Source organism: Candoia aspera, chromosome 3 (assembly GCF_035149785.1).
Source record: "Candoia aspera isolate rCanAsp1 chromosome 3, rCanAsp1.hap2, whole genome shotgun sequence".
In the NCBI taxonomy this organism is placed as follows: Eukaryota; Metazoa; Chordata; class Lepidosauria; order Squamata; family Boidae; genus Candoia; species Candoia aspera.
Genome location: NC_086155.1, coordinates 87,613,176 through 87,639,615, shown reverse-complemented (window position 1 = coordinate 87,639,615; position 26,440 = coordinate 87,613,176). Strand labels below are relative to the sequence as shown.

The 26,440-nt window shown below is 39.9% G+C and overlaps 1 protein-coding gene across 1 annotated transcript in view; it reads left to right on the top strand.

Annotated features, from left to right (window-relative positions):
* Positions 1-5,149: 5,149 nt before the first annotated feature.
* The window catches only part of LOC134493611 (very-long-chain enoyl-CoA reductase-like), a 28,665-nt gene continuing 7,374 nt past the window's right edge, over positions 5,150-26,440 (top strand). Inside the window, exons 1-9 of the mRNA XM_063298292.1 lie at positions 5,150-5,393; positions 17,268-17,318; positions 17,537-17,588; positions 18,258-18,302; positions 19,160-19,263; positions 20,366-20,481; positions 20,599-20,704; positions 25,622-25,694; positions 25,769-25,812. Coding sequence (XP_063154362.1) covers positions 5,367-5,393; positions 17,268-17,318; positions 17,537-17,588; positions 18,258-18,302; positions 19,160-19,263; positions 20,366-20,481; positions 20,599-20,704; positions 25,622-25,694; positions 25,769-25,812 — 618 coding nt within the window. The 5' untranslated portion in view covers positions 5,150-5,366. The remainder of the gene's footprint in view (positions 5,394-17,267; positions 17,319-17,536; positions 17,589-18,257; positions 18,303-19,159; positions 19,264-20,365; positions 20,482-20,598; positions 20,705-25,621; positions 25,695-25,768; positions 25,813-26,440) is intronic.

Below are 26,440 nucleotides of genomic sequence, written 5' to 3'. Positions count from 1 at the left end.
TTCCAGTGGTAAATACCATTGATACATGGTTTTATAAAAATTCTCTTTAAGGTTATAACATAATGTAAATTTCAGCCCTTTCATCCACATGTTTTCCCATTGTTCCATTTGTATATTGTACCCAACATTTTTTGCCCACTTTATCATACAATCTTTAACTTGTTCATCCTCAGTCTCAACAAGAGCTTATACATTTTAGCAATAAGATGTTCATCATTAGTACATAACTCAATTTCAAATTCAGTTTTATTGCATTCAAAACCAAAAAAACTTTTATCAACTTTAAGTCTTTCTGTTAATTGTACATGTGAAAACCACTGGCACATATATCCTTCTGATGTCAAATCTCTTGATTTTATTTTTAATTCTGGCTGTGAGTAATTTAATATATCACTGTAAGTTAACCATTTCTGCTTAGTTGCTATTTCTCTTCTGTAAAATGCTTCCTGTGATGATAATCATCGAGGTATTTTTGGACACAATCTAAATTTGTCCAAGACCAATATTGTAAAATGTTACTATAAAACAATATAAAATTAAAAAATACAGAAAAGCCCAAAGCAATTAGTAGTGTAAGGGAGGCACCAGATGATTTCTACAAGCCATGGCTATTGCTAAAAATTTAGCAACCTTACTGGAAACAGCTGATCACCTAAGAGAAAAATGATAACCTCCTGCTCAGAGGAGCAATTAAGATTTCTAACAATTGGTGACTACTGTATAGGGCACTCTATACAATACATGCTAAGAATATGTGAAACAGGTTTGATTTCTATTTCAGAATATATACAGTGCAATTTTTGTAGGGGATACCAATGTATCTGCCAGTTGTCATCATAATAGGCAATTCGCTGATTTGGGCCATGGTGAAGAGTCTCCTATGTAAAAATGTCAAATGTTATAAAAGTATCTGGGAATGCAGCAGAGAATGGTAATTACTGGGCTGTAATGGAGATGGAAAGCTCTGGTTCTATCAGTTTCGAGATCTAGGTCCCAGTTCCCTCACTGAAGGGTAACTATGACTTTATCAGGGGTGAGATGAGCTAATGCTGGAAAAGCCACTGTAAACCAGATTAAGATTGATTCCTCTTCTTAGGGAAGATTCAAATGTATCAAATAAGGTGAGATGGACCAAAGATGTTCCCCAAAGAATTTGCTTCAACTGGTATCTGAGGCAACAGAGCCTCTGATGGGCCCCTAAGGAGACGCAACCTAATTCCAACTGGATTAGAGAGTTATGGGTGGAATAAAGAACCCGGGTTATGGCCTTTAAAAATTTGGATTGGATAGCTTCTAACCTAGAAGCATCGTTATAAATAACTGGGTGCCATATAGCATTCAGCCCAGTACTTTAGCTTTGAATAATATGACAGCTGCTGGTACATAGCTGTTACCACATTGACATGAGCATTTAAAAATCACAGAGGATGCATTTTGGGCTCTTATAAGAAAGTCCTTTGCTTGACTGATCCAGTGAGTAGATGACTTAAAGTGGATGCCTAGGTACTTAAAGGTTATGAGTTGCTTTACAGATCTCCCATTAATCTTCCTGCTAAATGGGGACTTAAAATGCTTTCTGGAGAATATTAAACCTTTTGTTTTGGCGTAATGGATCTCAAAGTGTTCCCTATGGCAATAGCAAGGCAATGCTTCAAGACATCAACATAGGCCCAGCTGGATTATAAATAGAATGCCCACATCATTGGCATACAGAAGAATGGGAACAGGGCAATGGGCATGTGATGAAGAATGAAATTCTGGTTTAGCAAAGATTCAACCCTATCATTAATATATAAATTAAACAATAATAGGGCTGAAATGCAGCCTTGTTTTACACCTTTAAGGGTAGGGATAGGTTCAGTTAGACCTCCTTTACAGTTAGACCTCCTTTACAGTTTGCCTTAACTTGTATGATGGTATCTGAATACAGTGATACTATCAATTTAAGAAGGCAACAATCAATTGATGATGTGGCTAATTTTCTCCAGAGTCTCTCACATTTTAGGTCTACGAAAGTGGCATAAGAGCCGCCTTTGGGAAGGCTACAGTATTTGTTGGCTAGATGATGTAATTATTGGGCATTGGTCCATGGCTGAATGGCTAGGTCTAAGCCTTGCCTGTTCTGGGGCCAGGATGTTCTCAGAAAGCATCCAGTCAAAGAGTTTATAATATAAAAACCTGGCATGTAATTACAGATAAGATACTATAGGGCAGTAATTTGTGGGATCAGACTGGATGGAATTAAGCCACTCTTTTGAAATCTGGAAAGAATGATTTATGGCAATGGAGAGAGGGACTAGCACAAATGCCCACCAGGCGGGATTGGATTTTAACAATTCTGGTAAAACTGCATTTTTGCTGGGGGTTTTGCTAAACTGATTTATTTATTTATCATATTAGTAAATTACCTACTCCTGGTATAACTGAAGGTGATTTTCTCCTTCAAAAATTAAAAAAAAGGTCAGAGGATGAAGTAAAAGAGTCCGCTTATCAAAAACTGTATTTTTATTTCTAAAGTTTGCTTCAAGACTGAGAGCTCTTTACTAATCCAAAACAATTTTTTTTTTAAAACCCTGCTTAGTTGCTCATCCTTGCTTATTGAATTTGATACTCATTGTATCATGAGAGTGATAGCTCCCACTCATTCTTTCGATGTATTCTTGGTTTAGTCTTAGGGGAAGATCAATCCCACAATGTCAAATGCTGCCTCAGCCCCAGTTACTAATGTCTGGTTTTGTTTAAAGTTTGAGAAACAAAATGTGCAGTGAGTGGAGAAAAGCAGAAATGTCCATATGTGTGTGCTGATTTAAGATAATGGATGTTATGGCTGTAAGCCATACCAAACTCTTGCTGTGAGGAAAGGGTAACTAACACTGAAAGAGAATTAATTCTTAACAGTTAATATTTCATAGAGTGGGCACTCTGCTTTTTAGAGTGAAAACCTTTACAGAGCAAAAACCCTCCCAACATAAAAATCCAAAGTATGTAATCAAATTCTAAAAATAGTAATTGCTAGCTAATAATGTATAACTTGAATTGCACACCAAACTCTAACAAGTGAAATAAAATGAAAACATAGTTCAAAGAACGTAATTTCTAAAACTAATCAAATGCAGATAATATCTACAAATGTAAAATCTTCCTGAATATTAGCAAAACAAGGACACTGTGCGCTTTCAAGAAAGGGCATTCCAAAAATGCCCATAGAAAAATTTCTATCACAAAATCTCCTTAACTCTTACTGCTGTATCAGAGTGCATGGCCACCTTAAATGCTGATCTTGAGGTTTGAACAGGTTGGGTGTAAGTAGGCTATTCTTCAGATAACTTAGTCTGAAACCATTTAGGTATTAAAACCTAATAAAGTCAAGTCTCCTTTAAGTCAGGCTTGACACGCAGTGACTTTATGGACATGTCTATATAGAATTTTTTTCTGCAACAGTATGGAAGTGGTTCACCAGTATTTTCTACCAGGATGTATCTTTGACTTTCCAAACTACCTTATAGCAGTGGTGTTCCCAGGCAGTCTCTAAGTACTATCCAACTCTACTTAACTTCTGAGGTTAGGCGCTGCCATTAGCTGAGATTAAAGTCAGCTAGTTGCTACCACCAGCTCAGACTAAAAGCTAATAGCAAATCATTAAATGTCATCCAAACATAAATAGATGTAATATGATTTAACACCTAGCTAATACAAGTATGTTGGCTACTATATACTGGTCACAGCATTTAACTAGGCATGGGAGCTTTCCAAGGGACACATTTAAAAGGAGAGGTGCTTCACTTGTGTTAGCATGTTTTGTGCAAGCTGCCCTTAAAGATGGTTCAGAATAGTAACAGGATCATACAGCCCCATCCGTTCTTCATGTTAAGGTATCCACCAAAGCATTTGAGGGAGCTGAAAGCGGAGGGAGGGAAGGATTTTGTTTAAAACGACTTTTTGTGTTCCTGTATTTGGGGTTAATCTTAAAGTTAATTACTAATGTTTATTACCCCCCAAAATATGGATATTGTACCCCACTTTAGTAAGCATTGTCACATTATTCCATTGTTAGAGTAAATCTAACATGCTTCTACAAGTTCTAAGATTTCTATAGATGCTTCTAAAAATGCCTTCTCACATACTATTTGGACTTATTTAAATAACTTGGATTCACCATTCCTCGAATGATTTCTAAGTTGGTGGAGTTAATATTTTAATTGCTTATTTCAGATCAATAATAACATAAACAGATGATGGCAAATAAAATTACTTTGAGCCTACAGTGTAGAATGTTGTCAAAATGAATGATACTCCAAAAGGGGTGTGTGTGTGTGTGTAATATTTAAGAGTGATTCTCATGTTGATACCTCTTAAGTATTTTAATCAGATTGATAAGACATTGAGAAAATTCTTGGGAGATGATCAGGCCCCTACATTTTCTTTTTTTAAATTATGCTTGGCAAATGAGGATGGAATTTTTTACTTTCCTGATTTCCAATTAATTGTATTCTAACCTCTAGTTTAGTGTGGGATCTAAAAGATTTGTCTTAAAAACCATTATGGACATAATTAGAAAGTTACTATCTTATTCCTGTAATATCATAGCAGGAACTTGGAACCTGTTTTAGTTATATCTCAAGTGTTTTTCTTGCAAATTAACAGCTGTAACTCATATTTTGAATTATTTGGGAGAAGTTCAAACCTGACCCTAACCATCATGAGAAATTGACAATATGGGACAATCCAACCCTGAGGATTGCTGATAAATACTTTTTTCTAGAGTTTATGCGTTTAAAGAAATATCAATACTTTAGATCAGTTTATTGCCAGTTTGTCTTTTAAAACAACTGACTTGCAAAAAACAATTTCATACATTATTATGTATTTGCCGCTCCGATCAATTGCAAGCAGCTGTCAACTGACCTCGCCTGGCGCACATTGGTCCCCCGTGGGGAGATTCTCATTTCTACTTGAAAATGCGTGTATCTGCGCGCACGTGGTACAAGCAGGCTCCGGGCGGCCCGCGTAGCAACCAACCAACCAACGCTCGTGCACCGAGCCGGTCCCAATTCCCGCTCCCTTTCCTCGGGAGCCGCGGCTGAAGTCGGCGCCTCCTGGCTCTATCCAGCCGCAGCACCAACGTGGGAGGAGCGGGGAGGGAATGACGGCGAGGGAAGCGAGACGGCACAGCACGTCCTCCTTCCCTGCAAGGCTACCTCCTGGGCGTAGGGAATCTCCTGATTGGCCGGAGGACCTGCCGGGCCCCCAGTTAAAGTGCAGCCGCGGAGCTGTGAGGAAGCTTGGGAGAAGGGAGAGCTGCTTCCCGCCGCATCTGTTAGACCGGCTGCTGGAGCTGGAGGGCAGGCAACGAGATCCCCTGCAGAATGGGAAGCAGAATCACTTTCTTTGAGGTGGGTGTCTCGGCAGGGATGGGATGACCTGGGAGCCCCCCTGGGGAGGGGGGTGTTGGAGAAGGAAGAAGCGCTAGCGGAGCTGTCTGGAGAGGGGAATATCCTCGGGGTGCCAGTGCGCCCTGCTTCGGATCTGACCATTTGGGTGGTACTCAGTGGCCAGGTCTCGGGAGCAGGAAAGGAAGTTAGCGGGAAATCGCTCTTTCCAGCCAGCGCTCGCCTGCGCTGGAGCTAACGAGGACATCCGCTAAGGGCTGCTGCCGCGATTCTTAAGCATAATAAGCCTTTACTTTGCTTTCCAAGTCTCTGACCGCGGAACATACTTCCTAGTGTGGTTGCTTCGGAGCACTGCCTTAAAATCATCCTTAAGGTAGCAAGCAGTCTGCAATCTCGATAGATCTCGAATCCACCTCTTGCCCCCAAAAGAGTACTTAAGGACCACTTCCTCTTGAGGCACACAGAGGAGATAGGAGCACTTACACAAGCAGTGCATTCCAACGGGAGGGACATGCTTGCCACCCACTTCAGACAGGCACATACTGGAGACTAATGTAAGATATGTTTCCTGTGCCTGAGGTCAGATTTGCCGCCAATTTGTGCAGAGCTATGCACAAATATGGAGCAATTTGCTGTGCCAAAAAAAGGGCTGTTAAATCTGTGTGTAATGTGCCTCTTGATTACCAGTCAAATCATTTGGATGTATGTGGGAATTTATTTTGTTAAAGCGGGTTCTAGACACGGGTGATGATTTTTTTCCACTTCCAAAAAAACTAAATTTCCAAGAATTATTCAGAGGAATGAGAAAGGGGAATGTTCAGTGGTACAATTTATGTGTGTGTATTGTGGCTCTGCGGGTTAAACCGCTGAGCTTCTGAGCTTGCCGATCAGAAGGTCGGCGGTTTGAATCCGCGTGACGGGGTGAGCTCCCGTTGCTAGTCCCAGCTCCTGCTCACCTAGCAGTTCGAAAACATGCAAATGTAAGTAGATCAATAGGTACCGCTTCGGCGGGAAGGTAACGGCGTTCCATTTAGTCATGCCGGCCACATGACCATGGAAGTGTCTACGGACAAACGCCAGCTCTTCGGCTTTGAAACGGAGATGAGCACCGCCCCCTAGAGTCGGACACGACTGGACTTCATGTCAAGGGAAACCTTTACCTTTACCTATTGTAGCTTACTCTTTACATTTAGATTGGCTGCCTTGTAATATGTATTGCTTAAGTCAAACCTATATGGCCGAAGACATTTGTTTTAAATGCTTTATTCTATATTCAGCCATTGTTTCTGGACTTTTTCTTACAGGTATATCGAAACTCACTTCTGAATTGCTTTCAGTATTCTTCTAATACTTAAAGCTACTAGAAACTATTTCCATCACTTATATTTAACACATTTGTTTCTATCTTCCTGAGAATTTAACTTTAGAGCAGTTGGAATGTTTTAAATATTCCAGAGCATAAGAATGCTTTAAGGAGGGTTTTTCTATTTAGAGAAAAAAGTATAATCATTGCTATTTTTGTTCAGTTTTGCAAAATGGTCAAACTGCCATATTCTTTTGAACTTCCACATTTTTTTGGATATGCCTTTTTAAGTACAAGCTGTTGCTTGTATAGGAACTTGTGTGGATGAGGATTGATAAAGGGTTAGGTTAAGTTTCAGATCACTTGGAGTACAGTAGATGCTCAGTGAAATGTTTCGATTCTAGCAGCTGTTAGGTTGTGTTGTCCTAACAGTCAGGAACCATGCCGAGACGAGGAATAGGTCTCTAGTGTTTTATTACTGCTACATTAGACAGAAAATCCTAACAAACTGAAGAAGCGTGGGAAAAACCCAGACATATAAACCCCAAAAGTCAAGGTGGGTCTGTTCTGTGTCTCTTTGAATAACAGCTCACATTCTTACTACTATGCATGCGTTTTCCCCCTGGATAGGGGCCCCCTCCTGCTCACCATCAGTGCTCATGACATGTGTGTCGCATACAATACTTTTTTAAAAAATCCATTTAATTCTGTCCGATTCTTGGATACTGCCTGGACAAATCCCTGCAGTTTTCTTGGCAAGGTTTTTGGGAAGTGGTTTGCCATTGCCTTCTTCCTGGGGCTGAGAGAGAGTGACTGGCCCAAGGTTACCCAGCTGGCTTCGTGCCTAAGCGGGGACTAGAACTCAGTCTTCTGGTTTCTAGCCTGATGCCTTAACCACCACACCAAACTGGCTCTATACGGTACTTCAACTTAATAGGCTGAAATGATTGACAGGAGCTTCCACTGAAGCAGTTTGACCTCAAGAGTTATCTAGGAAACCCCAAACCCTCTATGTTATAGGCCAGCAGTGCAGAAACGAGGAAGGAATGATGTTTGGATTTCTCATTTATTAAAATGATTTTTTTTCCTGCCTTTATAAGCAGATGGCTGGTCAAAATTCCCCTTTCCCAGATTCAGGGGACTTAGGATGTTTTACTTTCAGCTTCTCCCACATCATTCCAGTTATGCTACTTTTAAGAGTCCTGGCACAGAACACACTTGCAGTGAACATTGTTGTGGAGGTAGGAGGAAGGATCCAAGTTAGATTCTCCTCTCTAAGGTCTTGGAGAGGAAGAACATAAGCAACCTGTTTCTCCAGGCATTGTAGAATTGTATCCTCAACTTGGCCAGTTTTGAATCAAAAGGTGTATTTTTATCTTCTTGTCTAACATGACACGGCAGAAACATACAGTTTTAAAACTTTGACTAAAAAATAATACCGTATCCATTTTTTAGCAATTCTAGGCCATGGTACAAATACAGCTCAGACGTATTGATTACAGATTTGTCCAAAAAAATGGCCCACTACAGAAAATTACGCTCATAATAGATGTGTATATATGGAGAGGTATGAGAAAGAAGAAGTACCTTCACAAAAAATGTTCACTGAGTTGTAATTAAATCTGGAAATGGATAAGTGTAACTTACACTGAACAAGAGACCTTTTACAATTTGTACTAACACTATGCACCTAGATCTTTTCTTGAACAGTATGTTCAGTAGAGTATGTACAATACTTTCCTCAGAAAAAGCTTGGATGAATTAATTTATGTAGCCCCTCATCTCATCTTTGTTTTGGCACATATTCACTCAATTGACTTATTATGAAATTGATCCCAGACTGTTTGTATTGGTCGAGTCTAGCTTCATGTTTTTTGACAAATCCCAGATATTTAATTGTAATTGTTTTAGCATTATCTAGATCAGCTTTCATGGACTGAACCAGTATCTTAGTTGAAGCTTGTGACTAAGCAGTATTTACAGTCTCTGACTTGCAAAATTTGGGGAAGGGGAAGGTGAAATTCATGAAGCATGAGTAGGGTGAAAGTAATTTGGGTCTGTTGATACATATTTAGGTGGGTTTACAGTAAAACAGAAGGACCTAATATTTATTTGACAATAACAGCATCAAAAGACTCCCTTTATAACTTAAATTATGCTGTTGCAGTGAATAAAGCTTGAAGTAATTAGGAGTGGATTTTTGTGTGAAAAGATTGTGAGCTCTACAGCATTCATTCTGGAGGCTTGAAATAATTTTGCAGCCATGAAGGCTTAGAAATTATGTCTGTCTTTAATCAGAGATTAGCTAGAAGGATATTTAGCTAGAACTATGAAGTGGAAGTCTTAGGCAAGCATTAAAAATGGTTCATTGAGTTTCTCCTGGACTGCCAGGCATGGCATGTAGCTGTGTTCTGATTTGGCTGGTCACAAAATGATTATAGAATCCAAAGATAAGTTATTAAAAGCATTACTGTTAAGTAAACAGGAATTTAATAGTCATACCCTTCAAGACAAGACCACTTTGCTGCCTGAGGTGCAGTAGTACAATATATGTCCTGCCCTCTAAAAGCAATCAAGGTGCTTAGTACCCAACAGGTTGGCCAAGCTAGTTTGGGTCAATGGCAGAAAATCCCATCAATGTCTGTCATTGTACTTTTAGTGCTAGACAGTGTCAACAACAACGTACCAACTCTCAGAATCAACAGCCTGAAGTAGCCACTCGCTCAGTTTACCAGTGTAAGGAGCACCTGGGAAACAGGTCATTCTATGATTTATCCCCCATTCTTCAAACAAAAACATGGTTCTAGTTATATGAATACAGTATGCTTTTGTATTATGAATCATTTATGCTTATACCTCTCCCCTTGCAACGAACATTAGCAGTCTTGTTTCATTTTTTTGCTGAGTAATTTGGAAAACCTTTGTTGTCATTACTAGTTTAGAGCTGGTAGATGCATGGCAGTTTTAGTAGTGACAGTTTTGCTGAGTCGTGTAGCTTCGGGAATAAATAACATCTTTTCATTTTTACAGGGGAGAAATAAAAATGTATTTTCCACAACAGCTTTTAAAATGAAGATGCAGCCAAATTTATCATACTATGACCTGCTTTTAAGAAATGGTTATCTATCTAAAACTGAGATTCTTTCAGATGGTTTTTCTGCAGAGCACATTCAGAAAGTAGTTCTAGAACAAAGATTTTTTGCCCCCTGAAACCAGTCTATAAACTGATATGGCTCCCATTCCTTCCTAAAAAAACCCAAAATGCATACTTGAACAAAAATATTTTTAATAAGCTTTTATTATAGTCATAGACCAGCATATGCACATAAAATCCTTTAAAATTCATAAATGCAACAGTAGTGAAGGATCCAGGCAACAAAAATGATCAACTGCATGATTAAATAAACAATCAGGTAAATATTTGATTGGTTTTGTGACGTTTCAAGTAGAAGCCTTCATGGTTAAAGGATGTGATAAGCTTTGCCCAGAACCTATCTCTGTAAATTGAATCAAAAGCTGTCTTTGAATCAATAAAAGCAGCATCTTAATATCAAAGAGGTAGTTAATAATATTTTTCTACTAGATAATCTAGTGTAGAACACCTGGACTTAAATCTGGTTTGCTCCTGAGCCCAAACTTTGTCTTGGATCAACCAGTCAGTCAGCTTCCAGTAAGCTGTGGGTACAGCTGAGAATACTTAGAAGGATAACTGGGCTGAAATTAATCAGATTGTTTCTAGTTCCTTTCTTAAAGATTGGAACTGTGATAGATAAAGTAGGTCCTCTGGGATCTGGAGAAAATGGTCAAGGGAGATGAATCAAGAAGCGGTTAAAGAAACCCATCAGTCAGAGTTTTCAAAAACTCAGCCAGAATTAAATCTCCCCCATCTATCTTGCTGTTTTTCAATTATGAAAGGAGTTTGTGGATCTTAGTAGGGGCCACAATTGGCCACTCTGGGGTGTGAGCTGAGGACAAGTTGAAAGAAATTGAATCACTTCCATTAAAATAGTACATTTATTTATTTATTATTCAAATTTAATTACTGCCCATCTCCCCCAAGAGAGGGACTCTGGGAGGTTTACAATAAAATCAAACTTGGATCATAAACATTAAAATCTCATAAAACCAGACACATTACAATTATTATAAAATACAATAATAAATATAAAATCCAAGAGGGTATAAAATCCAAGCTGGTGGGAGGGGATCTAGGGTGCGAGCCACCTCCAAGAATGGTTGCTCATTTTCCCGCCCCAGGTGAGACGGCAGAATCAAGTCTTCAGGGCCTTCCGGAAGGTCAGAAGTGAAGGGGCCTGCCTCACCTCCGGGGGCAAGATGTTCCAAAGGGCGGGGGCCACTGCAGAGAAGGCCCATTTCCTGGACCCCGCCAGATGAAATTCTCTTATGGATGGGGTCCGCAACATGCCCTCTCTGGATAATTGGGTGGGGCGGGCCGATGTAATGGGGATGAGACAGTCCCTCAGGTAACCTGGCCCCATGCCATGTAGGGCTTTAAAGGTGATAACCAACACCTTGAATTGGACCTGGAAGCGAACTGGCACCCAGTGCAGCTCACACAGCAATGATATTATATGTGCCAACCTAGGGGCACCAAAAATGGCCCGCGCGGCTGCATTCTGGACCAGCTGAAGCTTCCGGATACTCTTCAAGGGTAGCCCCATGTAGAGCGCATTGCAGTAGTCTGTATGGGAGATGACCAGGGCGTGAGTGACTGTTCGGAGGGCTTCTCATTCCAGGAACAGGTGTAACTGACTCACAACCCAAAGTTGCGCAAAGGCCCTCCTGGCCACGACTGCCACCTGGTCTTTGAGCAGGAGTCGTGAGTCCAGGAGAACCCCCAGATTACACACTGAGTCTGTCTGGGCAGTGCAATCCCATCCAGAACTAAAGATGACAATTTCCCGGAAAGCGAGGCGCCATCAATCCACAGCCACTCCGTCTTACTGGGGTTCAGTTGAAGCCTGTTGTTCCCCATCCAGACCCCCACAGCCCCCAGGCACTGAGAAAGGGCAGTCACTGCATCACATACATGATGGTGTTCAGCCTAGTTCTCAAGTAGAATTATCTAACTGGCCCAGCAGAATCTTTTAGGAAATAATGAGCTGTCAAATGCCAAAAAGTTAAAGAGTTCCTATCAGCAGTGTGGTCTCCTGTCATTTTGAGGTAGAAAACATAAAACCCAAGATGTACTGTATGCTTAAGATAATGCCATCCCTCCCTGCAAGCTATTTTCCCCAGTCCCAAGAAAACAATATTCTAGCTCCTATCATAGAGAGCCAGTTTGGTCTAGAAGTTAAGGGGCCAGGCTAGAAACCAGGAGATGGTGAGTTCTAGTCCTGCCTTAGCCATGAAAGCCAGCTGGGTGACTTTGGGCCAGTCACTCTCAGCCCATGACATCAGGCTCAGGTGACAAGCCGGTCTGTCAATTCCTGTTGCAACCAACAGATCAATATTCAGTTGATTGGAAAAGTGGACCCTGCACCTGTGGGAAAATGCTAGGAAGAAAAAAAAATCTAGTTCCTGTCATATTGACTCCTCCATATTGTTTCTTCTTGCTTTCCCTCAAACATTAAACGAGGCCTCTAGAAACCAAAATGCTGCCCACCCCTTATTAACAAACACCATGAACTTTAGATCAAGTACTAAGATTAGATATGACAGTTTTTTGAATTGCTGTGTAAGTATTATTTGCCCAAACATGCACAGTAGTCATATGTTTAGTTAAAACACCTTTTGACATCTAGTCATGGGCTGATAGTCCTAAGTATTTTAGAACTCTTGCTAGAACTAGAGAATTTAATAAGCAATTTGCAAAATAATAAGTACATAGCAATTATTACCAATGGTTGCTAGACTTTACCTAATTAGGTATTGAAAAGTATAGGGAGTCATGGCATAAAGAATTGTAATATCCAGTATATGATTATCAGTATAAGGACATTTGCGCTTCTATATGTCACATTTCCGTGGATTTAGAATTACAATTTAAAGGCTGAAAAGAAGCTTCACCTCTGATGTGGCCCAGGTTTGTTCAAACAAATCCTGTGGCAGCTCATAGGAATCCAATGCTCTAGTGACAAAGTTGGCATCATCCAATGATACTTGCATTGTGGCAGCTTCATTCAGTGTCGCTGAATATGGGGTTAGTGAATCATAATTCTGTGCAGGATCTACTAAGGGAACATGTTGGAAGTTTCCATATGGGTCTTGTTATGATATGGAGATACTTTTAGGGGTAGACATGTGGCTTTCTTCATCACCAAGGGCATCTGGATTTAAGCTGAACTGCACGGGTGATTCTGCAGGAGATCCTTTTCTCGCCCCATGATTTGTAGTTAAGGACTCTGTAGGGAATCTTAATTCAGCTTTTCCTTGATTTATACTGAGGCATCTCCTCTTCTTGCTTAGTGGAAAAATCTCAGCTGAACATGGTGAGGATCCAGATACCAAGGTTTGACTATTTGAGTGCAGGGGTGTTGCTCCTGTATGCAGGGGCAGAATGTCCTTTAATGAATTAGTGGTTATTATCACATTTTGTAAACTTGATTTGATATCAATCAAGGTCCTATATTAAGTTTATTTGCTTCTCCTGAGAAGGCATAGTAAGAGAGTCAAATTTATCTCCCTCCTTCAGCCTGATGATTTTTTTCTGAAGAATATTACGTGGAGCGGTGTTAATCAGAAACAGACCTGGATGTATCCTCCTGTTCTGCCTTGGCAAGCTTCCCGGGAGCCCGGAGCGGGTGGGCACAGGTATTTTGAAATACTCTAGTTGACACAATTCCAAAGCTCTGTAGAAAGTGCTTGAGACTTAAGAGCATTTGGGGTTGTTGAAACGACAGCACAAGCATCTTAAAGCCTTGGCAGTGTGGAAGCCATGTTATCTCCATCAGTTCGGTCGGTGTTACTTTACACCTAAGTAATTGTGACAGATTTTAGGATGGCCCTTTTCATATTCCATCTTTGATTATTTATGTGGATCATTCTATATATAACATGACTTTCCTCAGTTGAAGTACATACGGTATGTTTCACATGGTCCTTTAGTGCTAAGCTTTGAATTTTGCTTATCAGCTGTACCAGAGTATGGTATAATGCTCACACACTTGGGGGTGGGCAGGTTTCTCCCCTGTATAGCCATTCTCACCAGCTGTCTCACCTTCCTTTACAAGGCTAGGGAACCTTTCTTGTACGAGCATTTTTATTTCCTCTAGCTTTTTGTAGGCTTCTGACAGCTGATCAAATAAATGACTGACTGACTGTCTGTATGTATGTTGTGGGCAGTAAGCAGACAGTTTTTTTGCAACTAAGGACAGATCTGCATTCACCTCTAATGAGTTGCCAGTTGAATCCACTTCATTGATCTCGGATTCCATTCCAGCTGCTACTCCCATTTACGACTGCAGGGTGCACTTCAGCTCCCACCACCCGCCAGTCTCCCCCCATGTCTGTCCTTTTGGCCGCCCTGCACTCTGCTGCCCCCTACGGACCTTCGCCATCTTCCTCCTCTCACTGCTGATGAGGTGCACCTGGACTGGCCCTTCACGGGGCAGATGCTGGCTGCCTGAGGCCTTCCCAAGGCTGTGGGAAGGACCAGGCCGGGCACGCCTGGTCAGCAGTGGGAGGAAGAAGCTGGCAAAGGTCAGCTAGGGGCAGCAGGGGACGGTGGAGTGCAAGGCAGCCAAAAGTACAGAGATGGGGGAGATAGGTGAGGGGAGTTGAACCCTGCAGTCGTAAATGCAGGTGGAGATGCCAAGCACCCAAATTTTGATCATGTGACTGCAGGGGCATGCAATGGCCATAATGTTGAGGACTGGTAAATACCATTCATTCAGGTGGCAGAGTGCAGGGTGGCCAAAAGGGCAGAGATGGGGGGAGATAGGCAGGGGAGAGTTGAAACAGAGGCGAGCATGGCAGGGCAGGAGAAGCATGAGGTACTCGCCTAACAATGGCGCAGTCCTGGCCTAACAACTGCAACTGCGAGTACTGGAACTGCTGTCACTAAGCAGTGCAGCCATGTGATGTTTCACCTAATGACCACTTCACTTAGTGGCAGAAATTCCAATCCCAATTAGGGTCATTAAGCGAGGACTATCTGCCCTTGTATTGCAAAGCAATAATCTGGTGGCTAGAAGGTAACAAGAAACTACTGTCCAACCCTAATTGAATCAAAAGAAAGCTGATTTACACAAGCACCAGAGGGGTGAGTTCATTTTTGCACTGTTTTTACAAAGCTCCCGTTTATATAGAGGAATAATTTTCCTGTCAATGATGTTTAAAAAAATCATTAGAGCATTCGCTCAGAACAACTAAGCACAACAGAGTAGCAACAGGAAAACGCTGTGGTAAGTAGGAATGATAGCAACCACAAACTTCTAGAAGTGGTAAAGGGGCCCTGAAGTGTTTCTCTCAGTCACCTTACAATGAGGCTTGCGCAGTCCTTCAAAAGTGGTACTTTGCCAGACATGGGAGAATGTAAACAGCACTTCTCTGCAGATTAAAGCAGACAATTTTTTTCCCCAGGCTCACACAGCTGCTTTGTAAACTGCTCTTCTGCAGCCCTAGATAAGGGCTTTAAACAGGCTTTGGAGACTTATTTTTATTATGCTACTTATATTCTGTCTGTGACAATATATTCTCAGGATACCATAGTTCATAGATGGAACATGTTTTGTATTAGAAAACCATCCTATAAACACTAGTTGTGTTGACCAGATTTACACATACTCTCCCTAGTAGTAGGGCTGGCTGTGGTCTAAATGTTATACCTGTGGAGTTGTCTTAATATAAATCCCTTCTTGTTTTCTTATCAGTGTGTATTCACAGATGCACACATGGGCAAATAAAAATTGTGTCCCTTTCATACTCTGTTTTTCTTGATAATACAGTGACAGGTTGACGCCTGTATGTATTTACCCACAGCGAGTTCCACTGAGCTGGGTTAATAACTGAACCAAGAACAGAATAAGCCTTCCAAGCACATGCAAATTATTCAGGCCTCCCTTTGTGCATGGTATGATTGAATTGGAAAACCAGGTTCTCAAGAAACTATGGTTACCAACATCAAGCCATAGCTTTAATTATCCTGTAATCCTAAACTGGTAAACATACTTTCAGCCACTGCATTACTCTGACTTTCTGGGCTGTCTCAGAAGGTGGTGATAGATGGGACACAATGGTGCCATTATGCTGAAAATAGTCACTGTGGGCTGGTACAATACTGTGTAGAGGTGGTGAAAATAAAACTTCAGCTATGCAGCATTTTGGATTTGAAGACAAAGGTGTTTTGGGAGTGCAGGGGATACAACTGTGGCACCTGTCTGCAACTCCTTAAACCAAATGCCTCTTGTCCTGGGACTGTAGTGCAAACAGGCCTTAACCCTATCTCTTAATTGTATTATTGCTGATACATAGCCGAATAGAATGTACAGGCAGATTTCAATTGCATCTCGTAAGGAGCCATGCTGGTTCTCTTCTATTTTCTTCCTGCAGTGACTTGGGAATTACATTTAATCTATAAATCAAAATATACACTTTTACATGCAGAAGAGGGTTTAACAATCTGTCAGCTTATTAACTGTTGGCCTGATCTGCAGAACACATTATGCTAAGTCATAATGTGATTTGTTTGGCTGTCATAGAGACTATGATCTGAACTGGCTCTTGGTTCTTTTCCAGACCTAATTTGAGATGTAACTACTAATATATAAAGGTTTTTAGGCCCTAGGGCCACAATATCTGAGATAACACATCTTTCTATACACTCCTACACATATCCTCAAGATCATCCTCAAAGGCCCTGTTGACAGTACTCTTCCATGTTGAGGTAAAGCCAGTGGTAACCCAGAGGCAAGCCTTCTCAGTGGTGGCCTTCTCCAATGGCTTATTTTTTGGCCTTTTTATACCAAGCAAATTAGTTATTCTCCAAGGCCTTTTAATAGGTTACCATTTTAACATTTTATATGTATGTGACTAGTTGACCTTGGCTGATCTCAAAAAGGCTAAGCCAGGTCACACCTGGTTAATGGTTGGATGGGAGACCAAAAGGAAATATCTGAGCTGAAGGCTAGACTTGAAAGTATAAAAAATTAACCCAGAAAGAGGAAATGGTAAACCACTTTTACATCATTGCCAAGAAAACTCTATGGATATGTTTGTGTAGTTGTAAAGCTTGGTTCGTGCAAGATGTATTGAGTAAATCGTTAACTAATCTACCTGCAGTTATATTTTTATATATATATTTTAAATGCTGTTTTAGTTTATAGGTTTTTAAAAATACAGTGTAATTTTAATGTGCTGTAAGTTGCCATGAGGAAACCATTTTTTAAAAAAAACATACAATTTTTTAGAATAAAAATGAATAAATGCAGCAATTGTAGCTTGTAAACCATGACTTAGGCTGTGAATCATGAACCCAGCTAAGTGTGCTTTATTAAAAAATGTTAAGGCATGACTTCCTTTGATACTTGAGCTCAACTGTTTCTTGCTTATGTAAATAGCAGCAATTAACAGCATGAGATCATTTGAAATGGTTTATCCACTTCTTTTGCTAGGTGGAAATTCTTGACTGGAAGACAAAACAACAGCTCTGCTTCCTGGAAAAGGTTGGTAACCATAATTTTTATAATCACATTTATATCACTTTTTAAGTGCTCAGAGCGTTTTGGAAATTTTTTCTCGATCATCCATAAAATAAGCCTTCAAGATAAATCAGTATAACATTCTTATTGTAGGTGGGCACTTCCTTCATTACATCCTTTGCTTCCCTAAAAAAAACAACAACAACTGCTTGCTTCCTGATAGACAGTTTTCTGTTATGTAGGTTGAGCCACACACTACAATAAGTGACATCCAAGTGATGTTCCACAAGATGTGTGAGTATCTACATTTCAAGTTTGTTTTAAAAATGATGTCAGTGCTTAATTGAATTATACATAATTGTGAGGAGCATAGAGGAATTCCTAAATGACATAAGCTTTCTCAAGGTTCAGATAATAATTCTTCCTACTAATTGCAGAAAGTTTAAGCCAGCCTTTTTCACAGTGATGCTCTTCAGGTGCATTATGTCTATAGCTTCTCCCTCCCATTGCCTTCCAGAGGTTAGACCCATGGCTGTCCCATGGCTCGAGGGCATCAAGTTGATGAAGATTGGCTTAGGACATTCTAGGGTGAGACAGAAGTGCAGATCTTGCAAAGCTCATTTGCAAAAGCAGAAGGCAGTTGCCTGAAAAATTCCAAAATGCTTGTTTTGGAATTTATATATGTATGTTTACCATTTATATAATTTGTATTTATATATGTTTTTATTTATAAGCATATTTATATATGTTTACCATTTCTATTGTTTGTATGCCACTCACTTTGCCAGTAGTGTTGTATAGCACTTTAAAAATCAACCCCACCAAAACCAAACAGCCAAAATATAGAACGAGTAAAGAAGTGATTTGCATGAATTGAGATTCTTTGCTGGAAAGTCAGAGGGCTAAATAAATTGGAAGGTTTTTAATTTTGTTTTTAATTGTGGATTTCTTTTTTCCCTCTAGATCCTCAGTGGTATCCAGCAAGACAATCTATAAGGCTTGACCCTAGTAAGTACTGTGTGTGTGCATCTGTGTGCGTGTGATTAATTTAAACGTTGCAGTTGTCTCTAAATCAAAGCAGTTCATTCACATTACAGTGTTAAAATCTCTTCAGAGAATTAGTTCTATGCTAACATGTCTAAGTGGCTGCAGAAACATTATTTATTAACTCAGCATTTTGGATTCTGTGAAGTGAGATCTAGACTCCTGTAGCCATAGACAGAGCTGAGGCTAAGAGAAACAGGGAATCAAAATGAGAATTGTCTCCTCCTGGCTGCTGTTCTCCTTCTCTCCTCCCTGCAGAGTAAGAAGAGCAGGGCTATTCAGCAAAGGTCCAGGGCCATCTTTTTCTGAAGTCAGTCTTCATCCAATTATTGAGACACAGTGCTGATAGAAAATCATGTGTACAGCATTTTTTACTGTGATTTTTTTTACCACCTTGGTTTCCCAAAGACTAGACTGTGAGCTCATGCTTTGCGTACCAAATATTGCCAATATACAGTAGCTCATCATAAGAAATTGTGATAGACCTGAGAAATATCAGCAGAGAATGAAAAAGGGGAGAACAGCTGCATATCAGGATTGATGATACAGATTAGGTGGGACCATGGTCTGCTTCAGTTTCCTGTATATTGACAATTTTATGTAGATTCATTTTACATATTTCCCTTCCCACTTCTTCAGATGCCTCCTTTCTTTTCTTTCAAATGTTCTTAAATGGAAGAAAGCTTTTGATGCCAGCCAAGACTCTCTGAGGTAAATAGGAAAGAATAGCTTCCTGTGGAAAATGCAAGCTTTGATGAGGAACTGTGTATTTCACTTCTCCTGTTCTGACATTACATATTACAACTTCTTCTCATCCTCAGAAGGAAAATCCCTGAAGAATGAGGAAATCCTCCAACTGCTCCCAGTTGGCACAACTGCTACTCTGTATTTTAAAGATTTAGGGCCGCAAATTGGATGGACAATGGTGAGCTTCACAGCTCGATGTGTTTTGACTAATTGCTGTTTTATCTCAGTAATATTTTGCATTATGATGTTCTTTAGGTTTTTCTCCAATATAAAATGGTAGAGCCCCCCCCCCTTTCCTCCCTTTTCTAAACTTAAGAGATGGTGGGATGAAGGATGCAAAGGGAAAAATACAATTGCCACAAAATCTTGGGAAGCAAGCCCATAGCAACGCAGCACTGGTTGCTTGGCAACCTGACAAAACCCAGCTTGTGTAATGTCTATATTAGGGGATGCAACAAGAAATAGGGAGAGGATGCAGCCCTCCAAAATTAGGGTGAGAAGAAAACTAGTCATTTGATCCAATCCCATGAAATTGTGCCATCTTTGGTAGAACAGAGTCCATTCTTCTGACATTTCATCTTTGTCTTCTGTTCTCTGAGCTTCAGTGCCAGCAGAAACTAAACAGGTAAAGTGTTTCCTAGCACAAAGATGCAGCAATGTGCCCCTTTTATGGATTGGCTTTCTGCCTGTCATATCTGCTAAAAGAATGAAAACAAAATCTGATAGGGGAAAAGAGGTTTTAAAAAAGAAAGCACTCAAGTGAGAACTGTAGGATGGTAAAGTGGGCTAGTAGAAGATCTTCAGGCCACCAGTACAGTGGCCTGCTAAAGGAGGATGGTCTGTCCTCTTCTAGCAACTTGCTCTCTTGTCACCTATGGTGATGAAGACAGGTAAGTGCTTAAATGTAAGACTGGATACACACTTCTCACCAGTTTCTACAGTCTCCTCTCCCAATCTCAGGGGTTCAGTTCTAGTGACTGGAGAACTGCTTGGCTGGTAACGCAGAGCATATTTCCATTACAGGTTGAATTCCCATCTCCCTGCTGGCCTCCAAATTGTGTTAGATCCTAAGGTTAATTTGGTAGACTTGTCACATCCATGGGCCTTGGGAAGCTAAAATGTTGGTTTGAAGCATTGGATATAACAAGTGGTCACTCAGCATCCATTCTGATTGGGAGAACTGCATGAGTGTTGATGGAGGGAGCTGGGCTACGCTCCAGCTTTGCAATATTCCATGCAACCAAAGGTAATCGTCTAATAAGCTTTTCTCTCTTTTGCAGGTATTTTTGATAGAATATACAGGCCCATTGTTCATCTATTTTGTGTTTTATTTCCGTATGCCTTTTATCTATGGCCTGGATGACAGATTTACTTCAAGCCGACATCCAGTAGTTAAGTAAGTCTTGCATCTTGGCTGGAGGTGTTTATTTTGGGGTATCACAGCTTTATTCCAAATGTCTTGCCCAATTTGTCTTTTTAGTTTTCTGAAACACTTTTATCTTGCTGTTTCTAGCTTGGCATGTATCTGCCATTCTTTCCACTACATCAAAAGGTTGATTGAAACAATATTTGTTCATCGGTTCTCCCATGGGACTATGCCACTGAGGAATATTGTTAAGGTAAATTGTCACAAAATCTACTTGCAGCCCTTGTATGCAATCTAATCTGGCCACTCCCTGCAGTGCTATAGAAGCCCAGTTTGTGATACAACTTTGGGCCACAGTGCTGCTCTTCAAAATGAGGAACTGTTCTCTGTTAGCATTAACATGTGCTACTGAAATCTGCCATTCCAAATTACTGCTGCAAAATTTGGGACTGCGATATCCACCTAATCTTTTTTCTTCTAGTCAAGTTGGAAGGTCCTCCTTGAGAGCAACTTCCCTCTAAGGACATGCTCTCCTGTTAAGACTATGGAGTCAGTGGGTTTATTAGAATTACAGGGGCTGTACTTGATGTTGGCCTGCAGCTACCTTGACAATAGCATGGTATAGTTTACAGATTTTTCTTATGTTCTCCTAGACTTCAGCTCCAACTTAATGGCGTTTCTGGTTCATTGAAGTGTTGCACACTTACAGCTATGCCTTTGTAGAAAAGTTCTGGGCTTAGGGCTATCTGCAAAAATGTAACATAAGGTACCTACTCCTGGGACTGAACCACTCAGAATGCTTATGAGGGGTTGATTTGAATCCTTTGCCATGTTAAAAATTCCTTGAAGGTGGAAATAAAGTACAATGTAGATTGAAGATAAGGATAAAATCCTCCTCCCTGGCTTTCTGGATGAACAGAATGTGTTTGTTTTTTTATTGAAAGTGGCAAAGTGATCAATCACATGATCTCTCTCAGTTCTAAATTACACTGGGCCAAAATAGTTGTATTCTGAGATGGTTTCTGAATTTATAATTTGATCCTTAAATTAAGTGTTCCTTTGGGCACTTCTGGAGGTAGTGAATGATTTAAGAACAATGTAGCTAATGAATGTAGTTACTCTTTATAATGGTGAAACGTGATTTTTTAAATTATTTTGTCTTTGCATTTTACATGTAGAACATTTACTAGATCTGTATCCCGTATTTCCTTCTGAGTTTCAAGGGGGTATACATAATAGTCCTGTATATTTTTTTTCTTATAACATCAAATTGTGGGGTAGGTTGGACTAAGAGATGGTGGCTGGCCCAAATTCATCCAGTTAAGCTTCTATGGATGAGGATTGACTTGAACCTGGGTCCTATTCCAAAATCTTAGCTACTCTACCACACTTATGTAAACATTGCATTTTTAAAAAGTATAAATAGGGTGCCTGTGAATGGTTGTCATCCACATGGATTTTGGACTTCTGTCATTTTTCTGTCCTTTGCTGGGAGATGCACAGAAAATAATAGCATGTTGACTGTCCTTACACATAAAGTATATCCAGATTATACTGTTTGTAAACAGTTGCTACTTTCCACTTAGTTTTTAGAGATAGAATTCTTGGGAAGAGGATACAGTTCCAAACTGAAAATCCTGTGATCCTAGCAAAGATGTAATTCTTTAGAGCTTTAAGTGCTCTTAGCACACAGTTCTCATTAAGATTTTTATTTCATGATGCTGTGCCTGAAGAATAAACTATCCAGTGGCAGCTGGCCAGTTCTTTCATTAGCTCTTTCAATCTCAGCTGAAACAAAGACCACTTACTGTAGAGGCTGTTACTATTTGACCTGGATTATGTTCTTGAAGTAAAACGTGCTTCGCTTGCATCTGGTTGTTTGCATTAATTAGAGCATTTACTGATGGATTTTGTTCAATGCAGATAAGGTCTTTAACATGCATTTCGCTGCCATTGGAGAACATCAGAATTAATGAAGACAAATGTTGCCATCCTCCAGGGATGGCTTTCTTCTGACTGTTTAGATTATTGTCTCAGAGGACATGATGCAAGAAAATCCCCTTTTAATTTCTGCCTAATTAACACTGTTAAAGAGATTCTGTAATCTGGGTGTGTGTGGCCTGTAGTTATGCAGTACTTATTTGCAGGACTGCTTCTTCCCAGTTGTTTCTATCAGTACATTAGATCCAGCAGGAGAGGAATAGCTGTGGCTCCTGTCAGTCAAGAATATCATCTTGTGAGAAGAACTTTCTTTGTTGCTATGTCTGCCCTTTGGAACACGGTTACCCCTGAGATTAGGTTGGCTCTGACCCTGCAGGTTTTTTGGAAGGCTTTCAAGACATGGGTGTGTTCCCGAACATGGAGATTGGATTGTTAGTTAGAACCCACGATGTGGGTGTTACCTGTCTAGTTTGGTTGGGTTCCTTGGCTGTTGTCTATGTTTTATATTACATAGTTTTATTGTTCTAAGCCACACAAAGTCACTATTATATATACATCGAAGAAATAAATAAATGAATAAGGACCTTTTTGTAGCTTTCCCTAAGTAAGTACTTTAAGGATACATTTGGCTACAGTTCGTCAGCTCCAGTCAAGGGAATTGTCTGTGCTGGTTTAGGATGGTAGGGCCTGTAATCATCTAGATCAGCATTTCCCAACCCTGGCAACTTTAAGATGTGTGGACTTCAACTCCCAGAATTCCCCAGCCAGCAAGTTGCCAGGATTGAGAGAGACTGATCTAGAGCTCAGTTTGGGGAAGGCTGAAGTAACAGTATGAAGACAGACGGAACGTTTTAAGATCAGTAAAGATGGTTTGAAAGTGCGTCTACAACATCTGATGGAAGCAGAGTGTTTTCTGTTACAGAGCGGAACCAGGAATTATAGCCCTGCAAGTTTTAGTTTAGCTGAATTTAAAAGGGGGGAAAGTGCTGTGTATGGCGTTGGTTTGTTAAAAGTGACCTTATAAACATGCTAGACCTGTTTTCACCTTCAGATATGAAGAGATGGGGAAAATAAATCAGTTTTTCTTTAAGAATGTGAAGAGGCAAAAATCTTTCAGGTATAGTTCTTTCCCACAGTAAATTTCCTATTTTTGATTGGCAGAAGCCATTGCCAAGTAGCATCTTAACTGGTTTTTTTTCTGTGTATTGACCAGTGTCTGTGGATGGGGGAAGGCTGTGGGGGTCAGGCTGAGGAAATCAGCTTTGCGATGCCTGTCTATGTGCGTTGCAGCATCTCTTACGCCTCAAAGGAGCAGGGCTTGTGGCATGACACTGAAAGAGAGACTGTGCCCATCTCTGTAGTATATAAAGGTTGCTTTATACTCACTCTGCTTTCTTGCTTCCTCATTTTCCAAAGGTTCCTTCTCTGTCTTTCTCTATTCACTGTTAGAGATTTCTAACAAAACATTTTTCTATTTTCAGTTGTACCAGGTTTATTTTTCTTTGAGGTCACTGCGGTACTTTTAGGTTGTTGTATAAAAGGCTGTTTGTGCTGGACGAACAGTATTACACAAGGCAGTTGTTTTGTCTTTTAGATCTTTGTTCTATTGGCAGAAAAGGCAGTGTTGTGACAATGAGACATGAGGTCACTAAGTTGTTTTGGCTTGGGTAGGATTACATCTTGGCAGCCTTTAATCAGCTGCACTCTGGCATAAGATTCATTTCTGGGCACAGTTAAGATGCTGACACTGAGCTTTTAAGCACTCCTCAGTTTGGGATGCTGGTACTTAGACTGTCTGCCATTCATTTCACCCATGCATTCCACATCCAAGGCACAATCTTAAATTCTTTCCTGCCAGCTTCTAAAGTGAAATCCATGGTCCCAGAACATTCCAAAAGAGTTAGATGGAGCAAAGGACCTGCACCCACCTATATCCACAAACACCAAGAAAATTTAGAACAACTTAGAAACTGGTTTAAGTTCATCCTGTTCCTTGGAAGGATTTTGTTTGTTTACACAAGCTCACAGATCCCTTTATATCCCGCTAGTTGAATTGAGATCAAGCCTCTGTGCTACCAAAGTAAACATTCTCACACCAGTTTTAGGTTTCATCCACCCACAGATGTCCATAGACTCCTACTGCTTTTGTCAAATTGACAAAATTAGTGTTAAACATCACACCCTAAGCTCCACTTGTTTTTCTGTGATGTCACAAAATAGAAAACGGATGGGGCCTACAGCACAACACTATTTTTATCAGGTTGATCCCATTGACCTCCCCTTATGGATGTGACTGTATCCACCTATTTCTTTAACCTGTTATCTTAGTGAAATATTAATACTGGAACATCCTGATGCTTGAATTTAACAGTGCAGCTGTTGTGTATAGATAAATATTAGCACAGTTTTTTTAAAGTCTGAAATAAGGCTTGAACAATGGTATTAATTTGCTTGAAGAATTTAAGACCTATAATTATGCTGAATAAAATTGCCCTACTTTCCATCATAGGTTTGAGAAGTTTGTGCCTAAAACATTCTGTATTAAAAAATTACCAAATGGGGGACCATATTTAGTGAGCTTACTTCCAAAATGTTATAAATAAGTATACTACAATAAGGGGTATATTTTTAAAAAGTACTACTATAAATGTGAGATAAATGTTTTTAAACATTTAAATCTCATTTACTGTTTGAAAATCTCTTTCTTTTATATTTTGTCATATAACCTATTTTTGGCAGTACTAACACTGTAAATTGTTAGAAAATAATACTTAACTGAAATTTTTGACCTATACTGCAAAGTAGACTAAGATACATGGGGAAAGCATAATTTGTTTCCTTGCACATCATTCACATATATTTATTTCTTTGGTTCTGTTTTATTCAGAAACAAAATAGTGGGAATGTTCTGAATTACATTAGTGTTGCTAAATATAGCATTTTCCCCATCCAAATGAATGGTGGCTTAACTGGGAGAAAAGTCAAGCTGGGGATACTATTAGAATGGGGAAAACATAATTCCCCCATATTTTGTTAATATAGCTTGAGAACTAATTCTTCTTTAGTACCAAATATGTAGTACCTGCTCACATTTTGTTTATTTACATTAGGATTAGACAAAGAATTTGAACTGAGGACTTGGTGTCCACATGGGTACACATATTATATATTTTCAGTAGGCTTCTTTAATGTAAAAAATTAACACAAATATAAATGACTTGTTTTACAGAATTGTTTCTATTACTGGGGATTTGCTGCCTGGCTTGCTTTTTATATCAATCACCCTCTTTACACACCACCATGTAAGTAGCAAAATAAGTCAAAATCATTTGAATGTTTCATTCAGCTGAACCTTCATAAATGTTTTCTTCTGCAGATTATGGACAAAAACAAGTCAACTTTGCTCTGATCATGTTCCTGGTAAGTGTATTGCAAATTTTAAAAATATGGTAAGAAACATCCATAATTGTATTGTCAATATCACATTGAGCAGACAAATATTTTAGTTAGAATGATTCTGTCATAATATTGGAATGTTGGTGTGATGAACCTAAAATTTTGCCAGCAACAGACCGGGAGTGAGCCAGTTTGGTGTAGTGGTTAAGGCGCCAGGCTAGAAACTGGGAGACCATGAGTTCTAGTCCTGCCTTAGGCATGAAGCCAGCTGGGTGACCTTGGGCCGGTCACTCTCTCTCTGCCCGAGGAAGAAGGCAATGGCAAACCACTTCCGAAATCTTGCCAAGAAAACTGCAGGGACTAGTCCAGGCAGTTGCCAGGAGTCAACGCTGACTCAAAGTCACCAAAAAACAAAAACAGCCAGGAACCGAAGACCATAGACATTTTCATTTCTCCATCTTCTTTTTTCTTTTGATTTTACTTTTGTTCCCATTGCAGGCCATGAGAGAAAATATCTTTAAGGCAGTTCTAGAGCAGATACACATTTCCTATATATTAGGTACCACGGTGATGGGACATTGTAGCTGCTCTTGCTTTTTGGTGTTTTCCAACACATACATACATACATACATACATACAATTTTTTTTCAAA